Source organism: Mirounga angustirostris, unplaced genomic scaffold (genome assembly GCF_029215605.1).
Source record: "Mirounga angustirostris isolate CCGP_5_RB_7025 unplaced genomic scaffold, mMirAng1.0.hap1 SCAF_2, whole genome shotgun sequence".
NCBI classification, from domain to species: Eukaryota; Metazoa; Chordata; class Mammalia; order Carnivora; family Phocidae; genus Mirounga; species Mirounga angustirostris.
Window position 1 is genome coordinate 100437890 of NW_026991710.1, and position 15745 is coordinate 100453634.

The window sequence follows — 15745 nt, forward strand, 5'->3', positions numbered from 1 at the left end:
TAAAACGGCCAAGGAGTCCACATTAATAAGATCAGGAGAAGAACAATAATAGCCCTAAAGCGTGCCTCTATTCTGAGCTGGCCGCCATGGGCGTGAAGAATTGAAACTCTTTGGCGTTGGTCATGATTTTAGTGGGCAAAGCTGCAAAATGTAAGCCAATGTTCTCCTCATAGTATGTTGGGTGTATTTTGGAGATATGACCAGAGTAGAGTAATTATGCATCGTTACCTCCGGGCTGCAGTTATCATCTCCTCTTTGTTGCCTTGATCAATAACACCGAGCCATTTGTCATAGAGATCAGATAAAAATATACTTCCTTGGATATTTCTCAGAAAGTCCTTAGGGAGATAAAAAAAAATATGTGTATATATTATAGAAAATATGTATTGGAAATATTCTAGAGAAAATATGTAGTTAAAAAATTCAGTTCAGGGGCGCCTGGGTGGCTCAGTCGTTAAGCGTCTGCCTTCGGCTCAGGTCATGATCCCAGGGTCCTGGGATCGAGTCCCACATCGGGCTCCCTGCTCGGCGGGAAGCCTGCTTCTCCCTCTCCCACTCCCCCTGCTTGTGTTCCCTCTCTCGCTGTGTCTCTCTGTCAAATAAATAAAATCTTTAAAAAAAAAAAAAAATTCAGTTCAGCCACCACTTCCTTTACAGATACCCAAACTGCGACCCATACGGAGCTTGGATCTGACTCTCCATTTACTTGCACACGCAGGAGCAGGTGCTTGGATTTTCTCCCGCTAAAACTTAGAGGCATAAAAGCAGAGCTTAGCCTGTGGTAGAAATGAAGATAAAGCTCCCTTGTATTATCTGGAACTTATTTTGTATGTGTGCTTTTTTTGCAAAGTACCACAAACTGACAGGATCTGGCTATAGACCATCCTAAATCCTATTAGCTTCTTGGACAGAAATACACATACCCATGTTGCTTGTTTTAGGCACAGTGCTAGCTCTTAATTCTAGCAAGAAAAGGCCTGAAACAATCAAAACACAAACAGGTGGGCTCTTGCACACATATTAGGAAAGAACTAGGTCCTCTCACTCGGGGTATGCGTGCTCCCTGGAAGAAAGCTACTCTCACAATTGCTTCATTCTTCCTTTTCTTAACTGTCTAAAAGTCGAGATTCTAATGGCAGACTCACTGTGGTCCTGAGGATAGATTCATTTCTAGTTTAGGCCAATTGTCCAGTTAGTTTGCCATGATATTATCAAGGCCAAGGTTGCAGAGTCTGATTCTCCACCAAGATCCGTCAACTTCAGGAAGAGAAAACTTTAGAAATGTCTAAGCACTCTCCCCACAAGTGCTTACCCTCTTCCTAGTCGGTGCTTATAACACGGAATCAGGAAAGAACCTCCTAACTCTTGCTAGAAAATGGATTCCATGTGTGCACCTTACAGAGGGTAACACTCATCTTGCTACCTAGTGTATCATCATTCCTCTCCTGTCTCCTGATGCCTATATGTATATTACTACTGGATATCACTATGACCGCAGTGTAGGAGTGGTTACCTAAGTCATTTCTGGACCTTGCTATTGATCACATCTTCGAACATTAACGGGGGAGAAGGGAAGACCAAATGTGACTGAGATTCTATGACTGTAGTCATTACTACGTTAACATAGGGTTGTTCAGAGCTGTACATAAGTGCCAAGGTGGATGGATTAAATTCTTTCCCTGTTCTCTTTCTTTTGGAAAGATTGCCTTCATTAGGAGGGTAGTGAGGATGTTTGCATGGGTAAACAGTGTGTATGTATCGGTGCGTATTTTGAAATTTATTATCATGACTAGTAGTCATTTCAGTATTAGTATTTTGCATGTAGTCTTCAGGAGTGAAAGTGGGGAGGGCGGTGTGTAGTGAAAACAAAGTATTTCTAACACATGGGGCTTTTAACTCCTAAAGTAGCTTCCTTAAATTTTGATTTTCTCAAGGGTTTTTTAGCTCGTCAGGTTCTTAATCTATTATGCCCTTTATGGTTCTTGAGCAGTCTTGATGAAGGACACCAATCATAGCTTCAGTTACTCGTGTGTGGATAATGCTAGAACCTTCCCTACCTTTAAGACGGATGCGACCACATGAACAGATTCGCTGTATGGGTTCACTTTGACCCCAGAATTTAGTTTCTCCTTTAGGACCATGCAGGATTTTATATTGGCTGATTTGCTGAATATGCCTTCTGTGAGGGGCCCTTTTTGATTAATAAAGGAAAGCATATCCTGTAGGAGGAAAAGAAAAGTATATGGCATCTCATATCCACAAACGCAGAGCACAAGCTTGCCTGCATTTTGAAAGAACACGGGAATGTAAAGGTACACTGTTTTAGAGTGGGGAGGAGTAAAGTCAATTAAGATTGGTTTTTTTTTTCAGTGTCTTTTTATATAGTTTTGACCCAAATATCCATTTTACAATCATACACTGAAACAGTTTAAAAACTTCTTTTAATCAGATTTTCCTGTCCACTGAGTTTCCACTTTTAATTCAAACTTCTCCGCTTTAAGGCCTTTGGGGAATCACCATCTGTTTCCTACTTTAGGATTTCTTTCTCATTATTCCCTACATAGATGCTCTTCCCCAAGTATGGAAGTCTATTTAGGGAATACTCATTTCCCATTTGTTTATTTCTCTTTAAGTGACTGTATACTCCATTCCTACTTGTTCTATTTCCTTCCCTCTTTTAAAGTCAGGCTCAGAAACTCTCTTCTCCTTCTCTGATTACCCTCCCTTCTCATGAGTCTTTCATTGTCTTTTGCTGTATCTTCATGTCCTTTCCCTGCTGTGTAGAAACTTAATAAGGGCTGGACTCAGGGAATCCAACGGATCTGAAGTCTATTATGCTACTTATCTATTGTGTGAGCTGGGGCACATACATCCGGTACTGAGGCATTTCTGATTCATTTAGGCAGTGCGGAGGATGATAATCCTAGCTAGCCCCTAAATTTCCTGTGATGCAAGGACCTGGGGTAGTAGCTAGCAGGTTACATGCTAGCTAGAATGATACATTTCTTCATAGCTAGCAGAACGTTCCCTATATCCCGTACAGTGCTTGCAGAGACACCGAATACTCAGTGAATGTCCACACTGACAATTCACTAGAGCAGTTTGAGATAACACAGGCCAAACTCTGAGGCTTTCATTTGACATATTCTGTTAGGATTAATAGTTTCCTATTTGCCAGAGGATGAGTCTATGCTCGTGTCAGATGTTTGCAGTTGTTAGACTGAGTAGACTCCGCTGAAGGAGACTTGAGACTCATGTGAGTGCAGGAAGGCAATGAAGGGAGAGTGTGAAGATGAGGTGGACTCTCAGAGACTCACATACACAGAGTCCATTTTGACTGATCTGAATAAGCCTCGGTGGGTCTTTGTGGAAACAAGACCCAGGTGGAATGGACAAGAATGTCTTTTCCTGTTGTATTTGCCTCATGACTCTGCTGGACCTAAGTCAGATTCTGTTCCTTGAAATAACAGTAACAGAGCTTCTCAGCCAAAGCCAGGGGCTGTCTAATGACTTCTCCATTTCGGGATAGATTTGGATGAAGACACGTGGCCTCTCAGAGTGTCCCCTCCTCAGGAGGGCTATAGAAGACCAAAGGAGATGACCTACCAGAATTGGGAAGGGAAGTCTGTCTTTATAACACATATCCATGAGCGAAACTCCAAAGAGCTGTACTGGCTTTGCGGAAGGTGAGGCTGTGCACTGGTTGTGCCTGCAAGTGCTGCAACCCCGACAAAAGGCCCTGGCTCTGAAAGAACGGCTTGTGAAAGTCTTCAAGCTGGAGTCTAAGGAAGAAGAGAGAGTACTAGTAGTAGTAGTTGTTCTTTAATACGCTGAGCCTTCATTTTCCTTTTTTTTTTTTTTTTTACAGATTTTATTTATATTTTGACAGAGAGAGAGAGACAGCGAGAGAGGGAACACAAACAGGGGGAGGGGCAGAGGGAGAAGCAGGCTTCCCTCGGAGCAGGGAGCCCGATGTGGGGCTCAATCCCAGGACCCCGGGATCATGAACTGAGCTGAAGGCAGAAGCTTAATGACTGAGCCACCCAGGCGCCCCAGACTCATCTTAATTCCTGATGACTTGTATTTTCCTAAAGATTTCCTCAAAGCAATGTGGTAAGCATCATAAAACCAAGAAATGTCAGAAATATGGAGGGATTGATGATACATGTCTCCAGGTTCTGAATCAAAAGTCTACCTTCTAAGGTGGACTGCTGCCAGGTAGCTGTGATTAGCTAGGCTCAAATCATACTAGCTCTAGTCTCAGGGGCACTTCTCCTAGTCCTATTAATGGCTTTTTTTGGATTCCATCCATCATCATATTTAGTGTTTACCACAATTCTAAGATTTAGACATTATTTTTATCCACATTTTAGAGATGTATAAACTGATGCTGAGCTGGAATAACTGGCGAAAGATAATATAGCTGGTAAATGGGGCACAGGAATTTACACTCTGGACAGGTTTTTTGACATCAAGTCAAGTGCTTTTTCTCAATGATGCCAGTTCTTTTCAACCTGTTTCAAAGGGCACTGGAATCCTGTGGTGCCTCAAGAGCCCCTGAGCCAAAAGAGGAGGGAGGGGAAGAAAGGCCCCTTGCTCTCGCTTCAACCAGAGCACATCTTATATACATAAATATATATATATATAGATTATATATTTATATAGTATAAGTATCTAATTATATATATATAACTATATATATATATATATGATGATATACCCATTTAGAATTTTGTTAGAAAAAATTCCCAAATACTGTAGCATACCATGATGAGTCCTAATGCCCTTATGATCTACACTAGAAACTTCTTGAAGTCAGAGACCTCATCTTATCCTTTCTTTGGTCTCACAACAGTGTGGAACCTCCCTTGACCTGGGAGCCAGCCTTCGGAAGAAGGAGCCCATGGAAATCCTTGCCCTGGCGATGCTCTGGGCTCCAGAACAGCTCTGTCTAAGCATCTCCCATGACCCCTGGCAACCTTGCTGTCTGCTTCTCACTAAAGCCAATTAAATTACTCCCGGTACCTGCAGCCTTCTCGCTGTTACCACGACTCATTGAGTTCTCGCCCAAGAGGGAAGTGATGTCTTCTCCAAATATCCTGAGGCAATTTTCAATGAGAAATTGTACAAGACAAATCTGTAACACAAAAAGACAAGACTGGGGTGCTCTTTTCCATAGGGCATAGTTATAAATCACATTTTGTATACAGACCTTGGATCTAAGAAAAAATGGGAAGGACTTCTCAGAAAAATTCAGAGTTGATAAAAATATGTAGAAACCAGGGGCGCCTGGGTGGCTCAGTCGGTTAAGCGTCTGCGTTCGGCTCAGGTCATAATCCCAGGGTGCTGGGATCAGCCCTACATCGGGCTCCCTGTTCAGCGGGAAGCCTGCTTCTCACTCTCCCACTCCCCCTGCTTGTGTTCCCTCTCTCGCTGTGTCTCTCTCAGTCAAGTAAATAAATAAAAGTTTAAAAAAAAACACAAAAAAACAGAAACACATAGAAACCAGAGTTCTTTCAGAAATAACTTAGAAAGAGTGATACTTTCCCGTGTACTTTGGGTACACATTTTAAAATACTGCCCATCCGTGGGCTAAAGTAATAATGCGTGGCCTAGTTTAAGAGCTAACATTTGGGGATCAGTGGTTACGTCTTTAAGCCTAGGATAAATTTCAGGGCCCCTCAGTTGGGCGTCTGACTCTTGATTTCGGCGCAGATCACGATCTCATGGTGGTGAGATGCAGCCCCACATGGAGCCAACTTTGGGCTCCGTGCTCAGCGGGGAATGTGCTTGGGCTTCTCCCTCTCCCTCTTCTTCTGACCCTGCCCCTCTCACACTCTCTCTTTCCCTCTCTCAAATAAATACATATCAAAAAATAAATAAAACAAGGATAATTTTCAAAGTAGCCTACCTTATTAAAGTTTACTTATTTTTTGCTTTTAAATTTTGTTTTCAGTTTTACTGAGCTGTAACTGATGTATACCATCTTATGAAACTTTATAAAGTATGAACAAAAACTTAAGAAAACCATTTGTTAAATGAAGAAGTATCATAAAGTTGGGAAGCAGGGATTTTGGTGGGGTTGTGAAGGAAAACCCACACAGCTGGAGAGAAAACGTATCTGTCTGTCTAACTTCAGTCCCTTCTCACGCATTGCTTTGCCTCATGCTGGCTCTCTCTGGGTGAGCTTGGGGAAGACCTGTCATCTTATTAGGATAATCTGGAATCTCTTGCTAGTTTCCATATGACATAGCAGAGGTGAAATAGAGGTCGAGTACTTTTCTAGATGAGCCACAATTGGCAGAGGAAGGCCAATGTGTTTGGAGCCATGGGGGCTCATATTGCCCAAGCCACCCAGGATGTGCCAGTGATGACCGGAGGAGCTGGCTGTTGTCGCCGTTGTGTAGTGAGGAAACCATGGCTTTGGCCAAGGTTACGAGTCCCTCAGTGATTAGGCTGAGAGTTGAACCTTGACTGGTAAAGCTCCAAAGCCCAGGTTCTTTTCTATCGTATCACATGACTCTTCTCTCTCTCGTTTAGTCAGTCTAGTGTTTAGTCTCCTGGAGGGGGAAAAAGTGACTCGACTGCTCCGAGTTTCCCGTTTAACGACACCCCTTCCCAGACCCCACCAGAGTAGGATAAAGAACTCTGCCACTCCACAGGGGCCTAATGAAAATGTGCACTTCACAAAGTTCCTTCTGTCAGAGTTACTACTGCACATGTCTGGTTCAAAGTAGGGATTCTACCCCCTGGGGGACAAAAATGAGAACTCTCATTACCTTTTTTATCAAGTTGTCTTCCAATTCCAAGCTGCCGGAATCAGGTGGGTAAAGAACGCATGGGGCTATACAAACGGATAAATTATAAGCTGTCATCTGATTGGATGAGGAATGTTGCTCAATGTTGTATAGCACTCCAAAAAGGTATCGCAAGAGAACAACATTTGCTCTTGGCAGCTGGGCTAAAAGCCTAAGGTCAGAAAAACACACTTTTAAATTAGGCTAGTGATTCCACTTAGGAGGTTGGAAAAACAGAGACAGGGAACAGGATACATCCTTGTATATCTAGCACACAACCCGCTCTAGCAGAGTTCCACGCATGTATGTAGACAAAATTGTTGCACTGAATTCAGTTCCTGAGCCAGATAAACACTTCTCTGTTTAGATAAATGTTTGACAGACTTTTAAGGTCATAGCCTTGGTAGTTGATGCTCTTGCATGTGTCTTGAACCAGGGAATTTTCTCTATCAGTTTCATGGATCCAGAAGGTGTCAAACGGCCAAGGAGTCCACATTAATAAGATCAGGAGAAGAACAATAATAGCCCTAAAGCCTGCCTCTATTCTGAAGCTGGGCCCCATGGGTGTGAAGAACTGAAACTCTTTGGCGTTGGTCATGATTATAGTGGGCAAAGCTGGAAAACGTAAGCCAATGTTTTCCTCATAGTATGTTGGGTGTATTTTGGAGATGTGACCAGAGTAGAGTAATTATGGCATCATTACCTCTGGGCTGCAGTTATCTTCTCCTCTTTGTTGCCTTGATCAATAACACCGAGCCATTTGTCATAGAGGTCAGATAAAAATATACTTCCTTGGATATTTCTTAGAAAGTCCTTAGGGAGATAAAATATATATATATATATGCATATACTATAGAAAATATGTATTGGAAATATTCCAGAGAAAATATGTACTTAAAAAATTCATTTCAGCCCCCACTTCCTTTACAGATACCCAAACTGGGACTCACACGGAGCTCGGCTCTGACTCTCTATTGACTTGCACATGCAGGAGCAGGTGCTTGGATTTTCTCCCGCTAAAATTTAGAGGCATAAAAGCAGAGCTTAGCCTGTGGTGGCAATGAAGATAAAGCTCCCTTCTATCATCTGGAACTTATTTTGTGTGTGTCCTTTTTTTTTTGCAAAGTACCACAAACTGACAGGGTCTGGCTATAGACCATCCTAAATCCTATTAGCTTCCTGGACAGAAATACACATACCCATGTTGCTTGTTTTAGACAAGGTGCTAGCTCTTAACTCTAGCAAGAAAAGGCCTGAAACAATCAAAACACAAACAGGTGGGCTCTTGCACACATATTAGGAAAGAACTAGGTCTTCTCACTCGGGGTATGTGTGCTCCCTGGAAGAAAGCTACTCTCACAATTGCTTCATTCTTCCTTTTCTTAACTGTCTAAAAGTCGAGAGTCTAATGGCAGACTCACTGTGGTCCTGAGGATAGATTCATTTCTAGTTTAGGCCAATTGTCCAGTTAGTTTGCCATGATATTATCAAGGCCAAGGTTGCAGAGTCTGATTCTCCACCAAGATCCGTCAACTTCAGGAAGAGAAAACTTTAGAAATGTCTAAGCACTCTCCCCACAAGTGCTCACCCTCTTCCTAGTCGGTGCTTATAACATGGAATCAGGAAAGAACCTCCTAACTCTTGCTAGAAAATCGATTCCATGTGTGCACCTTACAGAGGGCAACACTCATCTTGCTACCTAGTGTATCATCATTCTTCTCCTGTCTCCTGATGCCTGTATGTATATTACTACTGGATATCACTATGGCCCCAGTGTAGGAGTGGTTACCTAAGTCATTTCTGGACCTTGCTATTGATCACATCTTCGAACATTAACGGGGGACAAGGGAAGACCAAATGTGACTGAGATTCTACGACTGTAGTCATTACTACGTTAACATAGGGTTGTTCAGAGCTGTTCATAAGTGCCAAGGAGGATGGATTAAATTCTTTCCCTGTTCTCTTTCTTTTGGAAAGTTTGCCTTCATTAGGAGGGTGGTGAGGATGTTTTCATGGGTAAACTGTGTATATGTATCGGTGCGTATTTCGAAATTTATTATCATGACTAGTAGTCATTTCAGTATTAGTATTTTGCATGGAGTCTTCAGGAGTGAAGGTGGGGAGGGCGGTGTGTAGTGAAAACAGAAAGTATTTCTAACACATGGGGCTTTTAACTCCTAAAGTAGCTTCCTTAAATTTTGATTTTGTCAAGTGTTTTTCAGCTTGTCAGGTTCTTATTCTATTATGCCCGTTATGGTTCTTGACCAATCTTGATGAAGGACACCAATCATAGCTTCAGTTACTCGTGTGTGGATAATGCTAGAACCTTCCCTACCTTTAAGACGGATGCGACCACATGAACAGATTGGCTGTACGGGTTCACTTTGACGCCAGAATTTAGTTTCTCCTTTAGGACATGGCAGGATTTTATATTGGCTGAGTTTCTGAATATGCCTTCTGTGAGGGGCCCTTTTTGATTAATAAAGGAAAGCATACCCTGTAGGAAGAAAAGAAAAGTATATGGCATCTCATATCCACAAACGCAGAGCACAAGCTTGCCTCCATTTTGAAAGAGGAGGGGAATGTAATGGTACACTGTTTTAGAGCGGGAAGGACCAAAGTCAATTTAGATTGTTTTTTTTTTTTTTTCAGTGTCTCTCTATATACTTTCTACCGAAATATCCATTTTACAGTCATACATTGAAACATTTTAAACACTTCTTTTAATCAAATTTTCCTTTCCATTGAGTTTCCACTCTTAAATCTAACTTCTCTGCTTCAAGGCCTTTGCGGAATCATCGTCTGTTTCCTACTTTACCATTCTTTACTCATTATTCCCCTACGTAGATGCTCTTCCCCAAGTATGGAAGTCTATTTAGGGAATACTCATTTCCCATTTGTTTATTTCTCTTTAAGTGACTGTATACTCCTTTCCTACTTGTTCTATTTCCTTCCCTCTTTTAAAGTCAGGCTCAGAAACTCTCTTGTCCTTCTCTGATTACCCTCCCTTCCCATGAGTCTTAAATTGTCTTTTGCTCTATCTTCATTTCCTCTCTCTGCTGTGTAGAATCTTAATAAGGGCTGGACTCAGGGAATCCAACCGATCTGAAGTCTATTATGCTACTTATCTATTGTGTGAGCTGGGGCACATACATCCTGTACTGAGGCTTTTCTGATTCGGTTAGCAGGTGTGGAGGATGATAATCCTAGCTAACCCCTAAATTTGCTGTGATGCAAGGACCTGGGGTTGTAGCTAGCAGGTAACAAAGTACCTAATATGATACATTTCTTCATACCTAGGAGAACGTTCCCTACATCCCGTACACTGCTTGCAGAGACACCGAATAGTCAGTGAAGGTCCACACTGACAATTCACTACAGCAGTTTGAGATAACACAGGCCAAACTCTGTGGCTTTCATTTGACATATTCTGTTAGGATTAACAGATTCCTATTTGCCAGAGGATGAGTCTATGTTCGTGTCAGATGTTTGCAGTTGTTAGACTGAGTAGACTCCGTTGAAGGAGACTTGAGACTCATGTGAGTTCAGGAAGGCAATGAAGGGAGAGTGTGAAGATGAGGTGGACTCTCAGAGACTCACATACACAGAGTCATTTTGACTGATCTGAACAGGCCTCGGTGGGTCTTTGCGGAAACAAGACCCAAGTGGAATGGACAAGAATGTCTTTTCCTGTTGTATTTGCCTCATGACTCTGCTGGACCTAAGTCAGATTCTGTTCCTTGAAATAACAGTAACAGAGCTTCTCAGCCCAAGCCAGGGGCTGTCTAATGACTTCTCCATTTGGGGATAGCTTTGGATGAGGACACGTGGCCTCTCAGAGTTTCCCCTCCTCAGGAGGGCTCTAGAAGTCCAAGAGGAGATGACGTACCAGAATTGGGAAGGGCAAGTTGTCTTTATCACACACATCCATGAGGGGAACTCCAAAGAGCTGTCCTGGCTTTGCGGAAGGTGGGGCTGTGCACTGGTTGTGCTGACAAGTGCTGGAACCCTGACAAAAGGCCCTGTCACTGAGAGAACGGCTTGTCACAGTCTTACGGCCGGAGTCTAAGGAAGAAGAGAGAGTACTAGTAGTAGTAGTTGTTGAATACGCTGAACCTTCTTTGTCCTTTTTTTTTTTTTTTTACAGACTTTATTTAAATTTTGACAGAGGGAGAGAGACAGCGAGAGAGGGAACACAAGCAGGGGGAGGGGGAGAGGGAGAAGCAGGCTTCCCTCGGAGCAGGGAGCCCGATGCGGGGCTCGATCCCAGGACCCCGGGATCATGACCTGAGCTGAAGGCAGACGCTTAATGACTGAGCCACCCAGGCGCCCCAGACACATCTTAATTCCTGATGACTTGTATTTTCCTAAAGATTTCCTCAAAGCAATGTGGTAAGCATCATAAAGCCAAGAAATGTCAGAAATATGGAGGGATTGATGATACGTGTCTCCAGGTTCTGAATCGAAAGTCTACCTTCTAAGGTGGACTGCTGCCAGGTTGCTGTGATTAGCTAGGCTCAAATCGTACTAGCTCTAGTCTCAGGGGCACTTCTCCTAGTCCTATTAATGGCTTTTTTTGGATTCCATCCATCATCTTATTTAGTGTTTACCACAATTCTAAGATTTAGACATTATTTTTATCCACATTTTAGAGATGAATAAACTGATGCTGTGCTAGAAAAACTGATCAAAGGTAATATAGCTGGTAAATGGGGGCACAGGACTTTACACTCTGGAGAGGTTTTTTGACATCAAGTCAAGTCCTTTTTTCTCAATGATGCCAGTTCTTTTCAACCTGTTTCAAAGGGCACTGGAATCCTGTGGTGCCTCAAGAGCCCCTGAGCCAAAAGAGGAGGGAGGGGAAGAGAGGCCCCTTGCTCTGGCTTCAACCAGAGCACATCTAATATACATAAATATATATACTATGGTTATATTTATATAGTATAAGTATCTAATTATATATTATATATATATATATAACTACATATATATGTATGATGTTATGTATATATATAGATATATAGCACCCACTTAGAATTTTGTTAGAAAAAATTCCCAAACACTGTAGCATACCATGATGAGTCCTAATGCCCTTATGATCTACACTAGAAACTTCTTGAAGTCAGAGACCTCATCTTATCCTTTCTTTGGTCTCACAACAGTGTGGAACCTCCCTTGACCTGTGAGCCAGCCTTCGGAAGAAGGAGCCCATGGAAATCCTTGCCCTGGCGATGCTCTGGGCTCCAGAATAGCTCTGTCTAAGCATCTCCCATGACCCCTGGCAGCCTGGCTGTCTGCTTCTCACTAAAGCCAATTAAATTACTCCCGGTACCTGCAGCCTTCTCGCTGTTACCAAAACTCATTGAGTTCTCGCCCAAGAGGGAAGTGATGTCTTCTCCAAATATCCTGAGGCAATTTTCAATGAGAAATTGTACAAGACAAATCTGTAACACAAAAAGACAAGACTGGGGTGCTCTTTTCCATAGGGCATAGTTATAAATCACATTTTGTATACAGACCTTGGATCTAAGAAAACATGTGAAGGACTTCTCAGAAAAATTCAGAGTTGATAAAAATATGTAGAAACCAGGGGCTCCTGGGTGGCTCAGTCGGTTAAGCGTCTGCGTTCGGCTCAGGTCATAATCCCAGGGTGCTGGGATCAGCCCTACATCGCGCTCCCTGCTCAGCGGGAAGCCTGCTTCTCCCTCTCCCACTCCCCCTGCTTGTGTTCCCTCTCTCGCTGTGTCTCTCTCAGTCACGTAAATAAATAAAAGTTTAAAAAAAACACAAAAAAACAGAAACACATAGAAACCAGAGTTCTCTCAGAAATAACTTAGAAAGAGTGATACTTTCCCGTGTACTTTGGGTACACATTTTAAAATACTGCCCATCCGTGGGCTAAAGTTATAATGCGTGGCCTAGTTTAAGAGCTAACATTTTGGGATCAGTGGTTACGTCTTTAAGCCTAGGATAAATTTCGGGGCCCCTCTGTTGGGCGTCTGACTCTTGATTTCGGCGCAGATCACGATCTCATGGTGGTGAGATCCAGCCCCACATGGAGCCAACTTTGGGCTCCGTGCTCAGCGGGGAATGGGCTTGGGCTTCTCCCTCTCCCTCTCCCTCTTCTTCTGCCCCTGCCCCGCTCACACTCTCTTTCCCTCTCTCAAATAAATACATATCAAAAAATAAATAAAACAAGGATAATTTTCAAAGTAGCCTACCTTATTAAAGTTTACTTATTTTTTGCTTTTAAATTTTGTTTCCAGTTTTATTGAGCTGTAACTGATGTATACCATCTTATGAAACTTTATAAAGTATGAACAAAACTTAAGAAAACCATTTCTTAAATGAAGAAGTATCATAAAGTTGGGAAGCAGGGATTTTGGTGGGGTTGTGAAGGAAAACCCACACAGCTGGAGAGAAAACGTATCTGTCTGTCTAACTTCAGTCCCTTCTCACGCATTGCTTTGCCTCATGCTGGCTCTCTCTGGGTGAGCTTGGGGAAGACCTGTCATCTTATTAGGATATTCTGGAATCTCTTGCTAGTTTCCATATGACGTAGCAGAGGTGAAAGAGTAGCTGAGTACTTTTCTAGATGAGCCACAATTGGCAGAGGAAGGCCAATGTGTTTGGAGCCATGGGGGCTCATATTGCCCAAGCCACCCAGGATGTGCCAGTGATGACCGGAGGAGCTGGCTGTTGTCGCCATTGTGTAGTGAGGAAACCATGGCTTTGCCCAAGGTTACGAGTCCCTCAGGGATTAGGCTGAGAGTTGAACCTTGACTGGTGAAGCTCCAAAGCCCAGGTTCTTTCCTATCGTATCACATGACTCTTCTCTCTCTCGTTTAGTCAGTCTAGCGTTTAGTCTCCTGGGGGGGGGAAGAAGTGACTCGACTGCTCCGAGTTTCCCGTTTAACGACACCCCTTCCCAGACCCCGCCAGAGTAGCATAAAGAACTCTGCCACTCCACAGGGGCCTAACGAAAATGTGCACTTCACAAAGTTCCATCCGTCAGAGTTACTACTGCACATGTCTGGTTCAAAGTAGGGATTCTACCCCCTGGGGGACAAAAATGAGAGCTCTCATTACCTTTCTTATCAAGTTGTCTTCCAATTCCAAGCTGCCGGAATCAGGTGGGTAAAGAACGCTTGGGGCTATACAAACGGATAAATTATAAGCTGTCATCTGATTGGATGAGGAATGTTGCTCAATGTTGTATAGCACTCCAAAAAGGTATCTCAAGAGAACAACATTTGCTCTTGGCAGCTGGGCTAAAAGCCTAAGGTCAGAAAAACACACTTTTAAATTAGGCAAGTGATTCCACTTAGGAGGTTGGAAAAACAGAGACAGGGAACAGGATACATCCTTGTATATCTAGCACACAACCCGCTCTAGCAGAGTTCCAGGCATGAATGTAGACAAAATTGTTGCCCTGAATTCAGTTCCTGAGCCAGATAAACACTTCTCTGGTTAGGTAAATGTCTGACAGATTTTTAAGGTCATAGCCCTGGCAGTTGTTGCTCTTGATCTGTCTTGGACCAGGGAATTTTGTCTACCAGTTTCAAGGATCCAGAAGGTGTCAAACGGCCAAGGAGTCCACATTAATAAGATCAGGAGAAGAACAATAATAGCCCTAAAGCGTGCCTCTATTCTGAAGCTGGGCCCCATGGGTGTGAAGACTTGAAACTCTTTGGCGTTGGTCATGATTATAGTGGGCAAAGCTGGAAAACGTAAGCCAATGTTTTCCTCATAGTATGTTGGGTGTATTTTGGAGATGTGACCAGAGTAGAGTAATTATTGCATCGTTACCTCCGAGCTGCAGTTATCATCTCCTCTTTGTTGCCTTGATCAATAACACCGAGCCATTTGTCATAGAGGTCAGATAAAAATACACTTCCTGGGATATTTCTTAGAAAGTCCTTAGGGAGATAAAAAAATATGTGTATATATTATAGAAAATATGTATTGGAAATATTCCAGAGAAAATATGTACGTAAAAAATTCAGTTCAGCCCCCACTTCCTTTACAGATACCCAAACTGGGACCCACACGGAGCTCGGCTCTGACTCTCCATTGACTTGCACACGCAGGAGCAGGTGCTTGGATTTTCTCCCGCTAAAACTTAGAGGCATAAAAGCAGAGCTTAGCCTGTGGTGGCAATGAAGATAAAGCTCCCTTCTATCATCTGGAACTTATTTTGTGTGTGTCCTTTTTTTTTGCAAAGTACCACAAACTGACTGGGTCTGGCTATAGACCATCCTAAATCCTATTAGCTTCCTGGACAGAAATACACATACCCATGTTGCTTGTTTTAGACAAGGTGCTAGCTCTTAACTCTAGCAAGAAAAGGCCTGAAACAATCAAAACACAAACAGGTGGGCTCTTGCACACATATTAGGAAAGAACTAGGTCTTCTCACTCGGGGTATGTGTGCTCCCTGGAAGAAAGCTACTCCCACAATTGCTTCATTCTTCCTTTTCTTAACTGTCTAAAAGTCGAGAGTCTAATGGCAGACTCACTGTGGTCCTGAGGATAGATTCATTTCTAGTTTAGGCCAATTGTCCAGTTAGTTTGCCATGATATTATCAAGGCCAAGGTTGCAGAGTCTGATTCTCCACCAAGATCCGTCAACTTCAGGAAGAGAAAACTTTAGAAATGTCTAAGCACTCTCCCCACAAGTGCTCACCCTCTTCCTAGCCGGTGCTTATAACACGGAATCAGGAAAGAACCTCCTAACTCTTGCTAGAAAATCGATTCCATGTGTGCACCTTACAGAGGGCAACACTCATCTTGCTACCTAGTGTATCATCATTCTTCTCCTGTCTCCTGATGCCTGTATGTATATTACTACTGGATATCACTATGGCCCCAGTGTAGGAGTGGTTACCTAAGTCATTTCTGGACCTTGCTATTGATCACATCTTCGAACATTAACGGGGGACAAGGGA

General features: G+C 42.9%; 1 protein-coding gene across 1 annotated transcript; it reads right to left on the minus strand.

The window, feature by feature from the left end:
- Positions 1-149: 149 nt before the first annotated feature.
- Positions 150-7597, minus strand: LOC123842375 (rho GTPase-activating protein 20-like). The gene is made up of 6 exons (XM_064583092.1): positions 7501-7597; positions 6780-6969; positions 5026-5137; positions 3607-3782; positions 2058-2219; positions 150-338 (listed from the first exon to the last, which is right to left on the minus strand). The coding sequence occupies exons 2-6, from the start codon at positions 6873-6875 to the stop codon at positions 225-227; spliced, it is 660 nt and encodes a 219-aa protein (XP_064439162.1). The 5' UTR covers positions 6876-6969; positions 7501-7597; the 3' UTR covers positions 150-224.
- Between the last annotated feature and the right edge of the window lie 8148 nt (positions 7598-15745).

Coding starts and splice junctions, on each gene's coding strand:
- LOC123842375 (XM_064583092.1), bottom strand. CDS start 6,875: ATGACAGCTTATAATTTATCCGTTTGTATAGCCCCATGCGTTCTTTAC. Junction 3,783..5,025: donor TAACAGCGAGAAGGCTGCAG/GTACCGGGAGTA, acceptor CTTCTTCCTTAG/ACTCCAGCTTGAAGACTTTC. Junction 2,220..3,606: donor GACTTCCCTTCCCAATTCTG/GTAGGTCATCTC, acceptor TTCCTCCTACAG/GATATGCTTTCCTTTATTAA.